General features: G+C 43.6%; 1 protein-coding gene across 2 annotated transcripts in view; it reads right to left on the bottom strand.

Moving 5' to 3' along the window:
• Window positions 1–6238, bottom strand: part of ENTREP1 (endosomal transmembrane epsin interactor 1) — a 66162-nt gene extending 59924 nt beyond the window's left edge. The window contains exon 1 of one of the 2 annotated variants that reach the window (XR_012516564.1): window positions 5748–6209. Coding sequence is in view for 1 of the 2 variants with exons in the window: in XM_003935635.3 (XP_003935684.3) it covers window positions 5748–6161 (414 nt within the window). In the remaining variant the exon portion in view is untranslated. Of the gene's footprint in view, window positions 1–5747 lie in introns of both variants that reach the window. The other variant, XM_003935635.3, reaches the window with a different exon arrangement.
• Window positions 6239–18663: the final 12425 nt, after the last annotated feature.

Genomic DNA, 18663 nt, shown 5'->3' on the forward strand with positions numbered 1-18663 from the left:
AAATACAAAAATTAGCTGGGCGTGGTGGCACACACCTGTAATCCCAGCTGCTCAGGAGGCTGTGGCAAAAGAATCGCTTGAGCCCAGGAGATGGAGGTTGCAGCGAGCCGAGATCATGCCACTGCACTCCAGCCTGGGTGACAGAGCAAGACTTTGTCTCAAAAACAAAGAAACAAACAAAAAACAGTATTATTAAAAGGAAGTGTCCAGCCCAGGCCATAAAAGCCCATAAAATAGAGATAAAATAGAGATATGCCTAAACTATTCTTCCTATCTCCCCTACCTAGCCACATCACCCCACCCTCCTCCATGTTAACAATCTAGCATGTGTACAGATTTTACATATGATTGTATTTTTCTCTAAATTCTTATTACTATACACATATGCCTACTTGTATATATATATACACACTCACAGGATGTGATTTTTTTTTAAACAAAAATCATAAAAGATGCACTTTCCCCGCTTCTTCCTTTTCTCGCTCACTAAATACTTCACAGAAACCTCTTCACGTCCATCGGAATAGCTCTAATTCATTTCACTTGAATGGCTACATAACATTCCATTGTGTGGCTGTACTGAATGTATTCAGTCATTTCTATATTCATGGGCATTCATTCTGTTTCTAGTTTTTTGCTCTCACAAACAATGCTGCAGTAAACATCTATGAACATATATCTTTTAAAACAAGTGCTTTTATTTCAGCAGTAAAAAGTCCCATGAGTGAAGTTTCTAAGTTGAAAGGTATTTCTATCTTTTTACTTTAATAGATCATGACAGATTCAACTGTCATTTCAAATGAGGTGTCTCTGAAGCCAAAGAACTAAGCTATCTTTATTTCTTCCTTTGGAATGGTGGTATTTTGTTTGCATATGGTAGCAAAAAACTATAGAAAACGTAATTTTAAAAGTATGTACAAGATGTATATGACAAATGAGAAACATCAATAATCTCAAAATATAGATGAGAAAGATCTTTAAGGCCTCAGTGGGGAGAAATACAAAGTTTATTGCACAATATTAAATGAATAACCAAGTAAGCCAAGGTATGTATTAAGTCTATGGATTGAAGACAAACTAAGAATGTCATTTCCATTTAAATTGTTTTATAGACTCAGCACATACTCAAGTTAAATCCCAATAGGATTCTTGTAAGCCACCGCTGTTTATAATGTTTTGAGAAACTACATTCCAGCTCCAGACTGGAGCTGTATTTGCAACTTTTCATTCCTGAACCCCACAACGAAGGCACACACCTACTTCTATTCAGCTTCTCCCTCTCTTCAAGCCCAATGAAGCCTTGAGGCACATGGGGAACCCTGTGAGTGGTGATGGGGAGAAAGGCAAATAGAGGAAGTAGGGCTGGACGGTTAGAAGCTTCTGGAATGGTAATGGGAACAGAGGTGCTGCAGTTGGGGATAAATTTTTTAAGAGCTTAAGACTTAAGGAATGATGCTTACATTTCATCTGAAGGGGAGGTAGAATTCATGGATGGGGAAAAGCGTTGGGAAAAGAAGAGATTGAGGCACAGTATTCAATGCTTCCATCTCCCTCAGTGACAGCAGTAGGTGGAGCTCCATCAGAAAGAAGTCAAGAAGGTCCCTTAACAATGTCCTTTCATGGCTCCCATTATGCCACAATGCTATTACATGTTTAACGGTCTTGGACCTGTGCGTACTCACTCACACACCACCAAAGGCTCCCAGAAGGCACTCACTTAGTTATGACAAGAGTCAATGAGTGAATGAATGAATGGAGACTAGAAGCAGGAGATGACCTTGCTTGAAGATAACTGTGTAAGCCTAAACAGATTTTTCATCCCCTGTGCTTCCTAAAAAAGTACAGCAGCAACAAAAAGCAACTCCATCAGCATTCTTTACATCCAGCACAAGATGGAACTTGCCCTGAATGAACAGGTAAGAACCTATTTTCCAACATCAAACAATCTCTATATTATTATAATGAAATTTATTACAATTTTTGTTACACTCACTTATAACCCATTTCTTGCAGCTTACAGGAAAAAGCACAGGCCTTTCCTTTTTTCTGATACTGCAAAGACAGACTCTGAGATACCCCAGGGGAGAGTCATTGTTACCCACCATAAATGGTTAATGTGCTTTCACTTTCCAACGTAAAAATCAAATCGTTAAGATCAGAATCTTATAATTCTACTGCCCTATTTCCCTTTGCTAATCCATTAACATGTATTAGAGCAAAAATGTTCTGAATCATGTATCAAAAGCTGCTGCATATAAACACAGAGATTAAAAAAGAGCCATGTTGTAAATGCCCCATGTTACTTAGTAAATAAGCAGAAAATACTTTGTCAAACTTCTCAACAACCTACACTGCCCTATAGCTCTTATGCTGGCAATTTAAAAAAAAAGTGTGTGTGTGTGTGTGTGTGTGTGTGTGTGTGTGTGTGTGTGTGTGTTTCTTCCCCATCTGTCTAGCGTAGCTCATTAAAATAAAAAAAACAAATTGAGAAACTAGGCAACTGAATATTTCTAATGAAAATGTGATAGCCAGGCGCGGTGGCTCAAGCTTGTAACCCCAGCACTTTGGGAGGCCGAGGCGGGTGGATCACGAGGTCGAGAGATCGAGACCATCCTGGTAAACATGGTGAAACCCCGTCTCTACTAAAAATACAAAAAATTAGCTGGGCATGGTGGCGCGTGCCTGTAATCCCAGCTACTCAGGAGGCTGAGGCAGGAGAATTGCCTGAACCCAGGAGGCGGAGGTTGCGGTGAGCCGAGATTGTGCCATTGCACTCCAGCCTGGGTAACAAGAGCGAAACGCTGTCTCAAAAAAAAAAAAAAAAAAAAAAAAATGTGATAATACTATAATGTCCTACAAAAATACTAGTCTATTCACTTTACGTTGATTAAATATTACCTCAACATTTAAAAACCACTGATAGAGGTTCCCGTGTATGCCTGGTCTGGTGCTTGGGTCCAGCAGTGATGCACTCTCCTATATATACTCACAAAATCAGTCTTGAAGAAGAAGCATCCCACTCATTTTACAGATGACTAACCAAGGCTGAGAGGCACAGAACTTATAAATGTGACTCTGTTGATATGCAAAATGAAGGACCAAAGAAACCAATAAACTCATCCCAAAAATTATATTTTAAATATCCCTTAAATACTAAAGTAGCATTTGATTAGTATAATAAAAAAATATTTACTATCATTTAACTGGTAGTAACCATAATCTTTATGTTCGTTTTTTTTCTTTGATCCATTGATTTTTCATTATGTTTACTCATTGCAATTTTTTTTTTTAAAGTTTACCCTCAAGTTTACCAATGTCTGTCTCTTTATATGAAAGTGAATCTTGGAAGAATCATAGACTCAGAGATGATCATGAATTCAGATCAGATAGTGCATAAATGTAAACTTTCCATAACATGAGGTTTAAAAAAAAAAAAAAAAAAACTGTCGCATACATAAATTCAAACCATGTGACACAAGGCTTTTTTTCCTAAAGCACCAAGAGAGTCATGGTGCCTAATGCCATCCTCTTAAAACCGTATTTAGTTAATTGTTCTATAAATACAGTATCTCTTGCTTCTGTTGTCACTTTGCAAATTCTGAGGCCAACCTCAGGAATAAGTCACAAAAAGTAGGAATAACTAACAGTTACAAAGTTGCATATAGACCTGGGTTTGGAGGGTATGGGGAAGTATGGGAAAAAGATATATAGCAGGGGACTTGTCAGTTCCAAATCACTGATTTCTTTCTCTGCTCTGGTGTGCTCAGACTTGAAGACAAGGGCATACCCAGCCAGCAGACCAGGCGTATTAACCTTCACCTTCTGGTTGAAGGCCTTTTACTTTATATAATTTTTTTTTGATACTTCATCAAATACAACTGTGGCTTGACTGATATCTAACTGTACTTACCTCTGAAATGATTCACAACAGTAAACTGACTTCAGCCTTTAATTTGAGAAGACCAAAAAAAAAAGCTATGTTTGAGAAGACAATAGAGTATGATTTTATAAAGAGCAAATTCCTTAAAATATATGCAAGATTATTACTGGCCCATAGTATTTAGAGAAATGAAATGCATCCACCATTTGGCTGGATTTAGTCAGACAAGCACAGTAAGTAGCATAATGGGTCTAATTCCTATCCTGTCTGGAATATCCATCTTTCTGGAGTTTCCCAGAACACTCAAAGAGGCCAGTGGCAGAGCCCACAGGCAGGGCCATCAGGGTGGGATTTTTTTTCTACATGAGGCACAAATTGTGGCCTTTGCTCACCACAGCACAGCATGTACCTCAATAAGATCATTCAATATGAAAGTATTTCAAAAGGAAAGCAAACTGGCACTGGATGAAGTATACAACTTCAGGCGAGTCTCAAGGAACCTAATGTTCTTAGTGTTTTTATTCAAACAATTATTTTGGGTTCAATGAGTTCTTCGAATCCTTTTTTTCAATTTGGTCTTGAATTGGGGTATGTGTGGAACTGTAAAAGCAGTTCTCACCATTCAGGACATGCACTGATTACAGATCTTATGAAAACTAAAAACTATCAGCAATGCCCAACTTTCAGATTTACATAGTGAGTACATAGAAAGGTTATTTACAGCCTGGTGTGGTGGCTCACATCTATAATCCCCACACTTTGGGAGACCGAGGCAGGAGGACCACTTGGAGATGCAAAATAGCCTTGGCAACATGTGGAAATCCTGTCCCTTAAAAATAAAAAACAAATAAATTTTTAAAAAAGATATATAAAGGTTATTTACTCTGCTGTGCTCATCTTCCACATACATTCCACAAGGATGTGTTTCCAAGTCTCTTCACACTCAGCAAACTTCAAGGGTTTGGATGCCTTGGAAGTTGTGAGATTGTTAGGAGGCAGGGGGGAGTGGCCACCCGGTGTCCATAGATACTGGCTGGCACAGCTTTTCTCTGGAGTTGGGCACTCTATGGCCCCAGGCTCAGCGTTCCTGGTTGGAGGAGGGAGGAGTGGGTCCTGGAGAGCAGACATCTCTCTGAGAGCTAGCTGCCAGGCGTTCCAGGAGCTTTGGCCAGCTCATCCGTAATGACAGGTCTCGGTTCGCACAAACTGAATTCTGCGCAGCACCCTGCACGGCTCCAGGAACCCACTAGGGTTAAGGCCCTCCTTTAATGACCAGGTACCAAGTGCCAGTTCACACACACCCTCTCATTACCTCCTGAATTTGTCTGGGGGTCGAGCCACCCTACACATTTCACAAGTACGTGTGTCTTAATGCAGCATAAAACAAGCGATGTGCCCCAGTCAACCTGTCCCATCCCACAAATACACCTACTATGTGCCAGGCATTCTTGATACATCAGTGGACAAAAATGATCAAAATCCCTGGCCTCTCAGCACAGATGTTGTCAGTGCAGTAATTACTCAATGACCAACACAAGTTTAATCATTTTCCTCCCACTTTCCTGCCACCCACATCCTGGCCTTTCAATCTCCCAAAAAGCCGGGAGTCTTCGTTTGATTCTATTAGCTTGACAGGAACAATAAAATCCTTTAGCCTGCGCGCCGCAGACACTACCCAGGTGCAACCCAATTCACCCCTGAACTCGACTGTGGCGAACCATCTTTCTCCAGCTTCCAAAAACTTCAGGTGACGTGAGGCTCCCCCAGTTGCAGCCCTGGAGGACAACTAAGGAGCAATGGAGGGGATCCACCAGAGCCCCCTATCCCCGGAGTGGGCCGGCGAGCGGCGCGCGCGCGCAGTACTCACCGAGGAGCCGGCCCAGAACGGGCACGAGTTCTTCACCTGCGGAGAGCTGCTCAGCGACAGCGCCCCGAAGCTGAGCGCCACCATGCAGCAGCCCAGGATCAGCTGCAGCAGCCCGAGTGACAGCAGCGGGCGGGCGGGCAGGAGCGCGGAGCCCGGGGCGGCGGCGGCAGCGGCGGCGGCTGCCCGGCGGGAGGAGAGCGCGGGCGGCGCGGCCAGCACCCCGGCGGCAGCTGCGGCCGCGCAGCGAGGCCGCGCCGGGGGCTGCAGCGCGCCCCGGGGCCAGCGCGGCCGCAGCGGGGGCAGCGGCGGCTCCTGGGCGGCGGCAGCGACGGCTCCCGGGCCCCCGGCCTGCGGCCCGCCCGAAAGCCCAGCCACGGGGCAGCAGGAGCCCGGGAGCACCACGGGCAGGGACATGGACGGACGGGGAAGGGAGCGGCCGGCGGCGGCTGGGAGGGGACGCCGAGCGGAGCCGAGGGCGCCGCACACTGGGCGCCGCGGGCGGGCTCCGAGGCCGAGGGGGAGGGAAGGAAATGCGCACGGCCCAACCACTTGCTGCCGCCGCCGCCGCGCTGCCCTGGCTCCAGCCGGCCGCACCCACCTGCCGCCTGGCGGGTCCGCCTACCGCTGGCCCCGGGCGCACCCTCACTCGCACCCACGCGCACCCCGTGCTCGCGCTGCGCCGGGTCCCCGACGAACCTGCGCCGGCTTCCTGGGGTCCTGGGAGAGTGCCCTGCCCCAAATATGTAAATGAGTCCCTCAAGCTAGGAGGCACCCCACGGCCAGGACGCGTCAGCGCCGGCCACCGACAGTGTCAGCGTCTGTCCGCACCCGCCGAGCTGGGGCTAGAGAAGAGCAAGCAAAGCGCCGCGGACACTCGGGCCCCTTTACGGTCCAGGTCCAGCCACCAGAGAGACCCCGGCGCACTTAAATGGAAGGGAGCCAACCCTTAAACTTTTGCCCCCGTAAGGAAGGGAATGTCTGGAGGAGGGACTTTGGGGGCGACTCGACGGGAAGAGGCGTAAGCCGAGGACTTCGGGAAGGACGACGCCGAGCTCAGTTACCGCTCGCAGGGCGCAGGACTTGCCTGGCCCGCAACGGCGCGGGGGTGCTTTCCCGGCACCTCGGTAGGAGCGGGAACGAAAGGACTGGATTACCTTGGAAGCATCCAGCATCCGTAAAGAAAGTACCCGGGGCAGTCCGGAGCGCATGGCAAGGGTTACTACTCTCTGTCCTCTCATCAACTCATGAGCTATATCAGGCATCTATCAGGCATCACCTGGTAGAACACAGAACCCCCCAACTTCCGAGGAAATATCCTAATAGAATCCTAAGCTACGTTGCTAATTTATAAGAAATCTTTAGAGCTTAAAAAAAAAGATTATTCCTCTTTGCAAAATGAATTTTCTTAACAGCATAACTTTTCACCTCAGAATAATTCTAATGCGTAGAAAGTTTCGTGCCTAAAATGATTATAATGGACTTTCTTTCCTGGTAAGAACCACAGCGGTGTTCTTTGCAGTTAGTTACTGTCTTAGAAAGGCTGTCTTATCGTAAGGTTAGCGTATTAACATCCTCTTACCCAATAAACCAAGAAAAGCGTGTGTCAGTTTTTATGCTCTGCTTGTGGAAGCTGTATTTATATTGCTTGTTACTTTAACCCACAATGTGATAAACTATCAATGTGCCCAAATTTACGTATACACTTCTTAAATTATTAAAGCACATGTCATTAATGGTGCCTAAGACTTCCTTTAGAGACTGCTCCCATGAATAAATTCAAATTCTGGAGGAAAACTGAAATGCCTTTCAAAATAAGTGTTTAAAGTCTGCTGATTCGTGCACTTTCAAAAACTGCCTTACAGTATATGTTCTGAAATTGCAGCTGATGTTAAATTAAAAGCGTCTTAGAGCTGAGGTTATACTCTGTTTTATATACAAGCTTAACAGTATTTAATTTTTAACAATGTATTACACCATGCAATATAGTAAGTCTGACTGAGTCTTAAGAAATTCTCTCAGCTAAACAAATCTATTTCTTTGGCCAGTTCTTGACACCTGAAACTTACCATTAAAAATGTATTATTTGTGTCTAAGAATGCTGCTGTTAGAAGTCAGGGTATCCTCTGGCCCTTGCGGAGGGACATTATTATGACTGGAAAGTGGGTTTCAAGGGGTGCTGGTGACTATTTATTTCTTGATGTAGGTACTAATTATATGAATAAAGTTCATTTTGTGAAAATTCATGGAGTTACACTTATGATTTGTGTGTGTCTCTGTGTATATTTTATACTTAAATACTTTATAAAGTATTTCCAAGCATTTTATTCTTAACATTTTTAAAGCCTTTTTCCCCATGCAGAAACAGATGATAGCAAAAATAATGGAAATTAATGATTATATCATCTTAGAGGCTTTACTCATAACATGACTAACCTTTTACAAAGCCACTAATTAAGTCATGTTTTTTTTTTGTTGTTATTGGCCACATTTATAACTGAGTTTCTTTCTCTGGTTATAAACACAAATCTATGTAAAACTACCCAAGCCTTTAAAATTATGCCAATTAAAAGCTCAAATATTTGGGCTTGGGATTTTTGTAAACAAGCTTGATTCTTTGCGTCTCCCAAACACTGCTTAAAATAAGTCTTTAGTTAGACCTGAGCAAGCTGTATGTAACTAAGCTCTTATAGGATGATTCAGAGCCATTGATTTCCATTTGTCTTAATTAAAAAAAAAAAAAAAAAAAGTGAAGGCTTTCTAAAACAGCCTGGCAATTTCTCAAGAAGTCAAGTATAGTGATGTTATCTGACCCACTAATTTCATTCCTAGGTACATACCCAAAAGACATTAACATAATCAAACAAAAACTAGTGCACAAATAGCAGCATTATTCACAATAGCCAAAAGGTGAAGCCACCCAAGTGTCAGTCAACTGGATGAATGAATAATCAAAACATGAATATGCAGCCAATGGAATATATTCATCAGGAAAAGAGGAAGGAGGTGCTCATCTATGCTACAACATGTAGAAACTTTCCAAACATACTAAGGTTCAAAATATCACATGTACCCCATAAATATGCACAATTATTATATATTCATAATAATTAAAAATTTTAGAAATTATGTTAAGTGAAAAAGCCAGTCACAAATGACCACATATGATATGATTTCATTTGTTGTCCAGAATGGAGAAATTTGTAGAGGCAGAAAGTAGTTTACCTGCTGCTTAGGGATTGGGAAAAGGGGCAATTGCGGGCGTGGGGGGGTGGGGAATGATGGCTAAAGGATATGTGGATTCTTTTTAAGGTGGTAAAAATGTTCTAAAATTGATTATAGTGATGACTGTACAACTCTGTGAATGTATTTAAAACCAGTGAATTTACACTTTAATGGGTGAATTGTATGTAGAGTATGTGAATTATATCTCAATAAAGCTATCATCAAAAAATTTAAAAATAAAGTGAAGAACCTGTGAAAAATTTGCCCCAAATTCTTCATTAATGTAGGCCAAAGTTCAAGGAAACAACAGCTGCAGTGAGTTGTTTGGTAGAACCCAGTTGCCAGTTTTCCTCAAGATCCAAGCTGAGCTCTAAGCAGGTTCTGTACACCTTCCACCAATGCTTCCCCTCACTGTCCCTCATTTTCCACTCCTTGCACTAGGAGCCTCCTCCACTGAGGACTTCAGGCTTTTTGCCCAGCTTTCTTGGACACCAGGTTCAAAAATTTCTCCTGCCTCAGTCTCCTGAGTAGCTGGGATTATAGGCGCATGCCACCACTCCTGGCTAATTTTTGTATTTTTAGTAGAGACGGGGTTTCACCATGTTGGTCAGGCTGGTCTCAAACTCCTGACCTCATGATCCCCCAAGGATACCTTTAAATAAACTCAGTTCCTTCCACACTTCTCAGAAGACCCCACCTGTCAGCTAATTAAAGAAGGCTGTTCCACATCAGAGTGAGAACTGCCGAAGAAACTCTTTTCTCAAAACCTCTTTCGTGGCAAGATCTTCCAGGTCTTGTATTTTGCAAAAAAAAAGAAGCGCTTCTCTGAATTAAGGCTTAGCAGACTCTAGAAGTCTCAGTTAATACGGTGGCTGGAGCAGCTTCTCAAAGTGTGCGCCACGGACCATAGGACCATGCCAGGGCGGGGAAGGGGAATGTCAGGTTCATTCACTTCCCCCAACACCTGTGGGATTAGATACTCTGGACCGAAGGCCTGGAACCTGCGTTTTAACAAAGGTAAAGAAACATTAGCAGATGGTACTATGTAGACTCCAGAATTTTATATGGGAATGCTTATATGGGAGAGGAAGGTAGGGGATTTGTGTTGAAAGCAAACATACATGTAATATACTGGTGGGAGGGCTTTGCTGGCCCCCAGCAGAGCTCCACTGCCCAGGTGATCTTTATGCACAGGAAGGAGTTAAGATTGCTGGATTCTAATGGTAAGGGCACTGCAGGAGAAACCAGATGCTGGGTTCTAACTTCTCCTCCACTCTGTGCCCTTGACCCTGTCAGGAGCCTCCTGGCCTCAATTGCTTCATCTTTAAGATATGGGTTTGTGAGACTTCATCTGCCAGAGGTTGGGCTATGCAATCATTTGGATACCTTTAGGCCTGCAGTTTTGAAGTTCAGCCATTCTCATCGCCATAATTTCTCAGCTGGCCAGCAAGAGAACAAGGATGAAGAAACGCAGGTAGATTTGAGTGTAGAATAAATGCATAGAGTCAAAATTCCCCGACAAAACCTCAAACTCACTTTTCTAAACCTTAAGGCCTCAGGTTCCGTGGTCTTAAGTCTTTCCCTGAGGTACTGTGTTGTGGGAGAAGTCATGCCAGGGAAATCAATGCGAGCTAAGAGCAATTATAACATTTCACTTTGTAGAGAAAGGGCTGTGTGAGGTTTTTCTTAATTAAAAGAGAGAGAGAGAGGAAGAATAAAAGAAAGAAAGAAATCTTGAGTAGAGCTGGGCAAATCAGGCACCAGATTTTTCTGAAATAATGGTGCAGACTGGTTGTTAAGGATTCCTAATGCTTCTGACCCCAAGACAGACTTCTTTGTCAAACAGACAAGCTGCAGCCATATTTTTCTCATTGTTCAAATTAAATACTGAAAACTTCTTACCATGCAAATCCCACAAGAAGACAATTCAATCCAGCTGCTTTAAAAATTATTCATGTCTGACCAATTTCTAGAGTAGATAAGCTATACACACACACACACACACACACACACAGATAGTAAAGTGTGTCCTACAAATATGCGTGTGTGTGTGTGTGTGTGTGTGTGTATCTATGGGTAACCTTATATCAGAGCTTCCTGGAATTTCAAGTTTCTGTAGAAGTCAAAGCTGTAATTCACCAATGGAGGCTGTTTCTTTGTTCTGCAGAAATCTCTTGAACCAGACTTTTAGTTAATCAAATGTGAAGCACAGACCCCCTGAAACAGAGGTTTAGGAGACAGCTGTATGTTAACAACAAAGGTTGTCTTGTAATAGTTTGAGCAGAGCTGCCCATTCCCAACGAAGGAACTCTTTGTCTAAGGTGTTCGTCAGACTCACCAGGGAAACCTCAAAAGCTATATACAAAGTCTAAGCCTCCGGTTGTGGATATAGTGATGCATAAGGCCTGCACTGGGGTGAAGTCTGGACAGATATTTTGGCAACATCTCCCCTAAGGTTTGAGATGTACCGTGGTCTAAAGCCGTGTCTCAGAGACCAGTACTCCTTTCCCAGCTAGGCGTTTCTAGTACCTGCATGTGTGCAGTGTGTGTGTGTGTGTGTGTGTGTGTGTGTGTGTGTGTGTGTGTGTTTTCTTCTTTCTGGCAACTATTCATGAAAGAGAGGCCCTCGGCCCCCAAGCTGCCAGTCAAGCTGGAGGACAGACCATAAGAGGGACTTGTCTCGGGCTCCGCACAGCCCGTGTAGACTGAGCCGCGGACGCACCTGTAAGATGCTAGGCTTTTTTAGGATTGACAAACTCTAACTGTGGAAAATGTACAAATTTACTGACTTTAAAGTATTTTAGCCACAAAGTCACCCAGGGAGAGAGAAGTGGGATGTCCCTAAGAGGAGAGGGTGTAACTGCTGTCAACCCGCCTGGCAGTGGGTATTCCCAGGAAAGGCAATGGGAACTGAGGAAAGTGGAACAGCCTGGGCCTTCTGCTAGTCCTACCTACCGATTTTGACTGCCTGCCATATCCAGGCTTTGTATACCTTATTTCTAATGCAACCGCTCTATCAGACAGGTCTTTGTTTCAATTAGGCCAGAAGAGAAGAGAAAGGAACAGAGGGAAATTTATTCACCTTTGTGTTTCTTGCACCCACAGTTTCTATCTGCCTTTCTCAACAACTCCTAGGATAGCAGAAAAAAAGATTTATCTCTGATATGGTTTGGACTTGTGTCCTCACCCAAATCTCATGTTAAATTGTGATGCCCAGTGTCAGAGGAGGGGCCTGGTGGGAGATGATTTGATCACAGGGAAGACTTCCCCCTTGCCCTTCTCGTGATAGTGAGTGAATTCCCACGAGATCTGGTTTAAAAGTATGTAGCACCTCCCGCTTCTCTTTCACCTGCTCCGGCCATGTAAGACCAACTGCTTTTCCTTCACCTTCTGCCATGATTGAAAGTTTCCTGAAGCCTCCATATCAGGTTTCTTGTACAGTCTGGGAAACCATGGGCCAATTAAACCTCCTTTATATGTACGTGTATATATATATATATATATATATATATATATATATATACATACACTACCCAGTCTCAGATATTTCTTTATAGCAATTTGAGAACAGACCAATACATTTTCCAAGCGATTTTCTGATATGAAATCACCCTCCCAGCTACTGTGATCCAAGAAATTGGCTGCCCTTGGTAGCAGATGTGAGTTCTGTGCAGTAGAAAGCCTTTCACCTTGTTCTCATTTAATAAATTGGCATCCTGACATAGATTAGTCTTTTGTGCCAGGTGCCTTTTTTCTTTGGGGCGCTTAAACTTACTGTTCCATCTGTTAAAAGCATTGTTCTCTGTCTAGCCCCCTGGTCCCCAACACCTATCCACACATTTCCCCAAGGAACCCCTACTCATCCCTACATTACAGATTGAGCTCATTTTGCTCTAGAAGTCTTTTTTGACATCCCCACAAGGCACCCAGAGACCAGGGCCTCAGGTCTCTGGATCCCCAGGTCAGAGTTGTTTCTATTTCACTATGCTGAGGTTCGGAGTCGGTGTCATACATGTAGGGGACACAGCTTTGTTCCAATCTGGGCAGCATGGTGCCTTCTGGGCTCTCACGGTCACTGTCAAACCTAGACGCTGCATGTGACATGAAATCCCTTGGGTCACCGTAATGACTTAGAGAGCGTGTGGTTTGATGAAGGAGCTCTGCATGGAGAATCTAGACCTTTTGGTCAGATTGATTCTATTGCTGCACCAGGGCCTTTGTATTGGCTGTTTTCTCTATCTGGGAGTGCTTTTCCCCTGGATATGTGTCTTACGCCTTCACTCCATTTACTTCACAGAGAAACATTTTCTGGCCTCCTTGTCAAATTTGTCACTTCTTCTCCTTTTTACTCCCTATCCCTTCATTCTGGATTTCTTCCTAGTAAGTATCACCATCTGACATTAGGTTGTTTATCACAGTCTCATGACAGTATGACAAATGTAAGCTCCATGAGGGCAGGGACTTTGTGCTGAATAATCTGATATTCTCATCTCATAGGGTGGTGTCTGATAAATAGGAATCAATAAACTTTTACTGAATTAATAAATGAATGGATGGTCTTTGCCTTTTTTCTTATTTAGAGGTCTTAGACAAGTTACATCACCTCTCCAAGCTTCAGTTTTTTCCATCAATGGAGGTATGGTGGGGAGAGGGTAAGGAAAGGTTTATCCTGGATTATGTCCAAGGTCTCTCCAGCTCCAACATATACTTCTAAATGCCAGGAATGTTTAGACCTTTGCTCTCTTCTTGATGTCATTCGATGATTCCTTGGTCTTCTCTGAATAGGAATATCCTGATTATGAATCATCAACATGAGAAAGCACAAAGAAAGATGTGTGTGTGTGTGTGTGTGTGTGTGTGTGTGTGTGTGTGTTGTGTGTGTGTGCATGTGTAAGTGAAGCTGAAAGGGAACTCAGGGCCCCAAAGCCCTGGTGTCAGGCTACCTGCCACTGGAATATCAGGTGTTCCATTCACAGATGCTATGTTACCTGTCAGCCTCAGAACTCTAACCCCAGAGAGCAGAGACCATGTCCCCTCCTCAACTTAAGGGCTTTGCAGCTTAGGATATAACTAAGGATAAGTTTGACAATGAAAGACCTCTGAGGGGATCAATGTAACTACCAATCAAACCATGTTTGCTGGGATGGGGAGGGTGAGTGGAAGCTTAAGGTGGGGGTGGGGGCAGGCTGGGGAGTGGTGCATGGTTTTCAGCTTCTTGGAAGTGGCGGATGGATGCAGTCTGGGGAAAACCTCTGAAGATGCTGGGGAATGAGATTTTAAAATAAGGCCATTAACCATAGACCTCGTAAGCAGAGACCCCAGTGACAGCACAAAATGGAAGGGTAAAAATGCTGAGTGGACTTAACCACAAGTTAAATCTGAAGCTGCTTTAGAAAGCAGTGGCCTGTGGAGCAACCACATAGAACATTAAAGAATCAGAGTGAGTGAGAAGATAGTTACTGGGCACTTACGTCTTTTAATGTTAATGTCTTTTTTTTTTTTTTTTTGAGATGGAGTTTTGTTCTTGTTACCCAGGCTGGAGTGCAATGGCGCGATCTCGGCTCACCGCAACCTCCGCCTCCTGGGTTCAGGCGACTCTCCTGCTTCAGCCTCCTGAGTAGCTGGGATTACAGGCACATGCCACCATGCCCAGCTGATTTTTTGTATTTTTAGTAGAGACGGGGTTTCACCATGTTGACCAGGATGGTCTCGATCTCTCGACCTCGTGATCCACCCGCCTCAGCCTCCCAAAGTGCTGGGATTACAGGCTTGAGTCACCGTGTCTGGCGGAGTTTAGCTCTTGTTACCCAGGCTGGAGGGCAATGGCGCGATCTTTTTGAGAGTTTTGCTAGATGAAAGGGTTCTGGATATTGGTTACACAATAATATGAATGTACTTAATACTACTGAACTATACAATTAAAATGGTTAATGTGCCAGTTTATACTCACTCAGGGTGAGGGGATTCACTCAGGGTGGTGGTAAAAATGTTAAAGAAAAAATATTAGAGAAAGTTATAGAATATAGTCTCAAACCCTTTTAGAAGGCCTAAAGGTTTTTTCTGTAGTTCTTGGCTGAAGTCCATCTTGTCCCCTTAGTTAAATAAATGAGAGTAGAAACAAAGGAACGTAAGGAGTTTACCTAACTAACTTGTTTACTCAAGCAGTCTTAACACTAACCTTTGAGCCAGATAACCCTCTCAGAAAGAAGTCAACCAAAGACGTTACCCTCTAATAGTGTGTTTGCTTTAGTCTCAGAACCTGTCCTTTAATCTTCAACCTCTAGTAGTATTGACTCAAGCCTTTATCAATGAAACATTACTGAATAAATGCAAGTCTCACTGGCTGATGAAGGCCAGCAGTCACAACTGTATATAGCACTCTCCAAAGAGTCTGTAAGCTGCCCAAACACTCAGCCAGACTAGCAAAGCATAATATTTGTGTGTCAGTGTACTTGATTCATCTGTCACTAATTCAAAGTCTACAAGACAGACCCCTGCAAGTAGTGACTCAGACAGTTAAGATGGTAAATATTATGTTATATTTTACAACAATACAAATATTTATAAACCAAACATGGTGGTACATGCCTGTAATCCCAGTTACTTGGGAGGCTGAGGCAGAAGGATCACTGAAGTCCAAGAGTTTTAGGCTGCAGTGTACTTTGATGATCTCGCCCGTGAATAGTTACCACACTCCAGCCTGGACAACTCTGTGTCTAAAAACAATACAATATTGTTTTTAATTTTAAATAAAAATGCAAAGGGTTTGTCCTCACAACCCTCCTTTGTAAGAGAAGTCAACAAAAAGTATCCATCTTACCCCTCTCTCCCTTCCTCCCACTTCCTCTACCCAAAGGCAAGCAATAGGCAGTCTTTTCTTTTACCAAACACACTCCTCCTAAGGACATTGTAAAACCACACATCCCCACCCTCTTGAAGTTGGAAATTGTTATGTGACTTGATCTGGCCAGTTAAATATCACTTTAGAGCTGATGCTTTAGAAACCAGGAAGTGAATCACCATCACCTCTCACCTTGCTTTGATAATCGTAGAAACTCAAAGATGGAGCCTCTCTCAGCCTGGGTCCCTGAGTGAGAATGAGATTAAAGCAAAGTCCTTCCCAGAAAACCCATGATAAACAGGTTGCACAGTAAGAGATAACCCTGTGTTGTTTTAAGCCCCGGAAAGCTGTGGTTGGGTGTTACCATGGCATAACCGTGCCTACCTGACTAGTATATTTGACATGGCTGGTATTGTTTGGGGTTGCCAAAAAGATTCTTCCCCCTCGCACCTTCTCTTGCTAACATACTGTATTTGCTAACGTAGGCTAACTATGAAAACATAAACTCCTCCATTACAATGGCTCAGATTCAGTAGAAGTTTATTTTTGTTCACATAATGGTAGAGAGCTGATGAATAGGTGAGCAGGGTGGCCTTCTTCCATGTAGTCATTCAGATTAGTGACTGCCAACTGGTGGGATCATTGACATATTCAATATGATGTGTCCAAGGTTGCCCTGGGGTTATCTCCCTTCCAGCCAACCAGAAGAGAAAAGGAACATGGAGGAACACGTAGGAGAGTTTGAGGGGCCAGCACCTAGAAGTGGAGCACATCACATCTGCTCATGCTTCGTTGTACAACAATGGTGTTATCAGACCACGCCTCGCTGCCAGGAGTTTCGGAAAGAACTCTGGCTGAGTGCATTGGAATAAGAGGAAAATGTGGATTTGGGGGAGCCGCCAGCAGCTTTCACCCCACAGACCCTGCCCCTTGGCATTCCACCAAAGGACTAGACATGTGCCCCAAACTAGGCCACTTGGAACTCTTCCCTAGGGGCTTTTCTGTGGATCTGACAGGAAGCTTTCTCTTGGCCTTGGGGTCAAGGTGCAGGAAAGATGTGAACTTGGAGCTATCAACAGCCTTTTCCCTTAGCAAGTGAGGAAGTACATCTGTTATCAGAAAAGATGAGGGAAAACACAGAGATTTGAGGCTGACAGAGGAAGAAATCCTGGTGGTATTGCTTGGGACCTAGATTCAGTACCTGATGCCAACCCCACCCCCTAGCCTTTCCTGTTATGTGACTCCTTTATTGTTTGACCTATGTTGATGGATGTCTGTCACTTAAAACTGAAAGAATACCGAGGCAGTTAGCTCCTGCAAAAATGATCTGTTGTGGAAAAGTGAACAAAGTTCTGTGGAGTGGCTCACTGTGTGCGAAAGGACTCTGGTGGAGGGAGAATCAGAAGAGCTGACGTCTCTTCTTGTCCCTGCCACTAACTGCCTATGTGGCCTGAAGTAGAGCAATTTACCTCTCAGGATCTCAGAGTTCACATCAGTAAAATGTGAGGCCCTGGGTCAGGTCTCAAAGGATCCTCTTGGCCATAAAAATCAAAGACTTTGTCTATACAGTTAGTGTCCTGACATAAATATTTCTTCCCAAAGAAGACACAGGGACCTATATCTAATGCTAGCTTCACTGTAAACACCATCCTCATCTCTCCTAAATTTTCTTGACAACAGCATAGAAGATCATATGTATATCAATGTCCTAAGACCTCTGTAATAAATTACTACAAACGTTGTGACTTTCGATAGCAGAAATGTATTCTCTCATAGTTCTGTAGGCCGGAAGTATGAAATCAAGGTGTTGGAGTGGGCATGCTCCCTCTCAAGGCTGCAGGGGAGAACCCGTTCGCCTCTCACAGCTGCTGGTGGCACTGGGTGTTTCTTGGCTTGTAGCTAAATCACTCCAATCTCTGCTGTTACCTCCACGTGGCCTTCCCCTCTGTGTATCTGTGTCTTCTCTTCTGTCTCTTGTAAGAATACTTGCTGTTGGACTTCTCGTCCACCCTGATAATCCAGGATAATCTTATCTCAAGATTCTTAAGTTCATTACCTCTGCAGAGATCCTATTTCAAATAAGGCCACATTCACAGGTTTTAAGGATTCGGATGTGAACATACATTCTCGTGGGGGTGGGGGAACCCTTCAGTCAGGAAAGTATGTGTGAAGATCATGTGAAAAAGCTCTAAAGGAGCTTTTTAAAATATATGTTATGAGCACCATCAATATGACCTAAAAGAAGACAGAAAATAAATTATCACCAGCTGAATATTCCCTTCCTCCACTCCGTCATGTTAATAGCCCACCTGTAGATAATTCCAGAGCTAAAGAAGTAGCCAGGTGGCTCTGTTTTTGTTGTTTTAAACACAAGATCTCCAAGTGGGCCATATCGCCCTTCCCATTGTTTGCTCCTTCCACATAAGTGCTAATGTGTTTCATTATATTCTGCTCCAAATTCCTCTACAACCACTAATCAGGAATACACAGAGAACTGACTGTGTCCAAACAGTTCTTTCCTCATGGTCTCATTCTTCTTGAATTCTAAATGCCTGTTGAAGAGAAGCATTAGAGTGCTCATTTTCTGAAAACAAGCTGGAGCGCAATCACCTTGTCTTTTCAAAGAAGCCATACTGTGTCTGGTTTTTCCATTCCAAAAATAACATAGAAATTCTTAGAGACAGTCATGTGGCAGAGAACCAAGAGCTGGAATGCAAAGCTTTTGTGTTTCTTGTGGAAGGCCTCTTGAGTACTTAAGTAGTTACATTCCGTCTTCACAGGAAGCTGAAGAGGGGCAAATGCAGTAAGGGGAGTGCTTAAAGCGGGCCTGGCATTTCTCTTCTGTGAAATGCC

Source organism: Saimiri boliviensis, chromosome 2 (genome assembly GCF_048565385.1).
Source record: "Saimiri boliviensis isolate mSaiBol1 chromosome 2, mSaiBol1.pri, whole genome shotgun sequence".
NCBI classification, from domain to species: Eukaryota; Metazoa; Chordata; class Mammalia; order Primates; family Cebidae; genus Saimiri; species Saimiri boliviensis.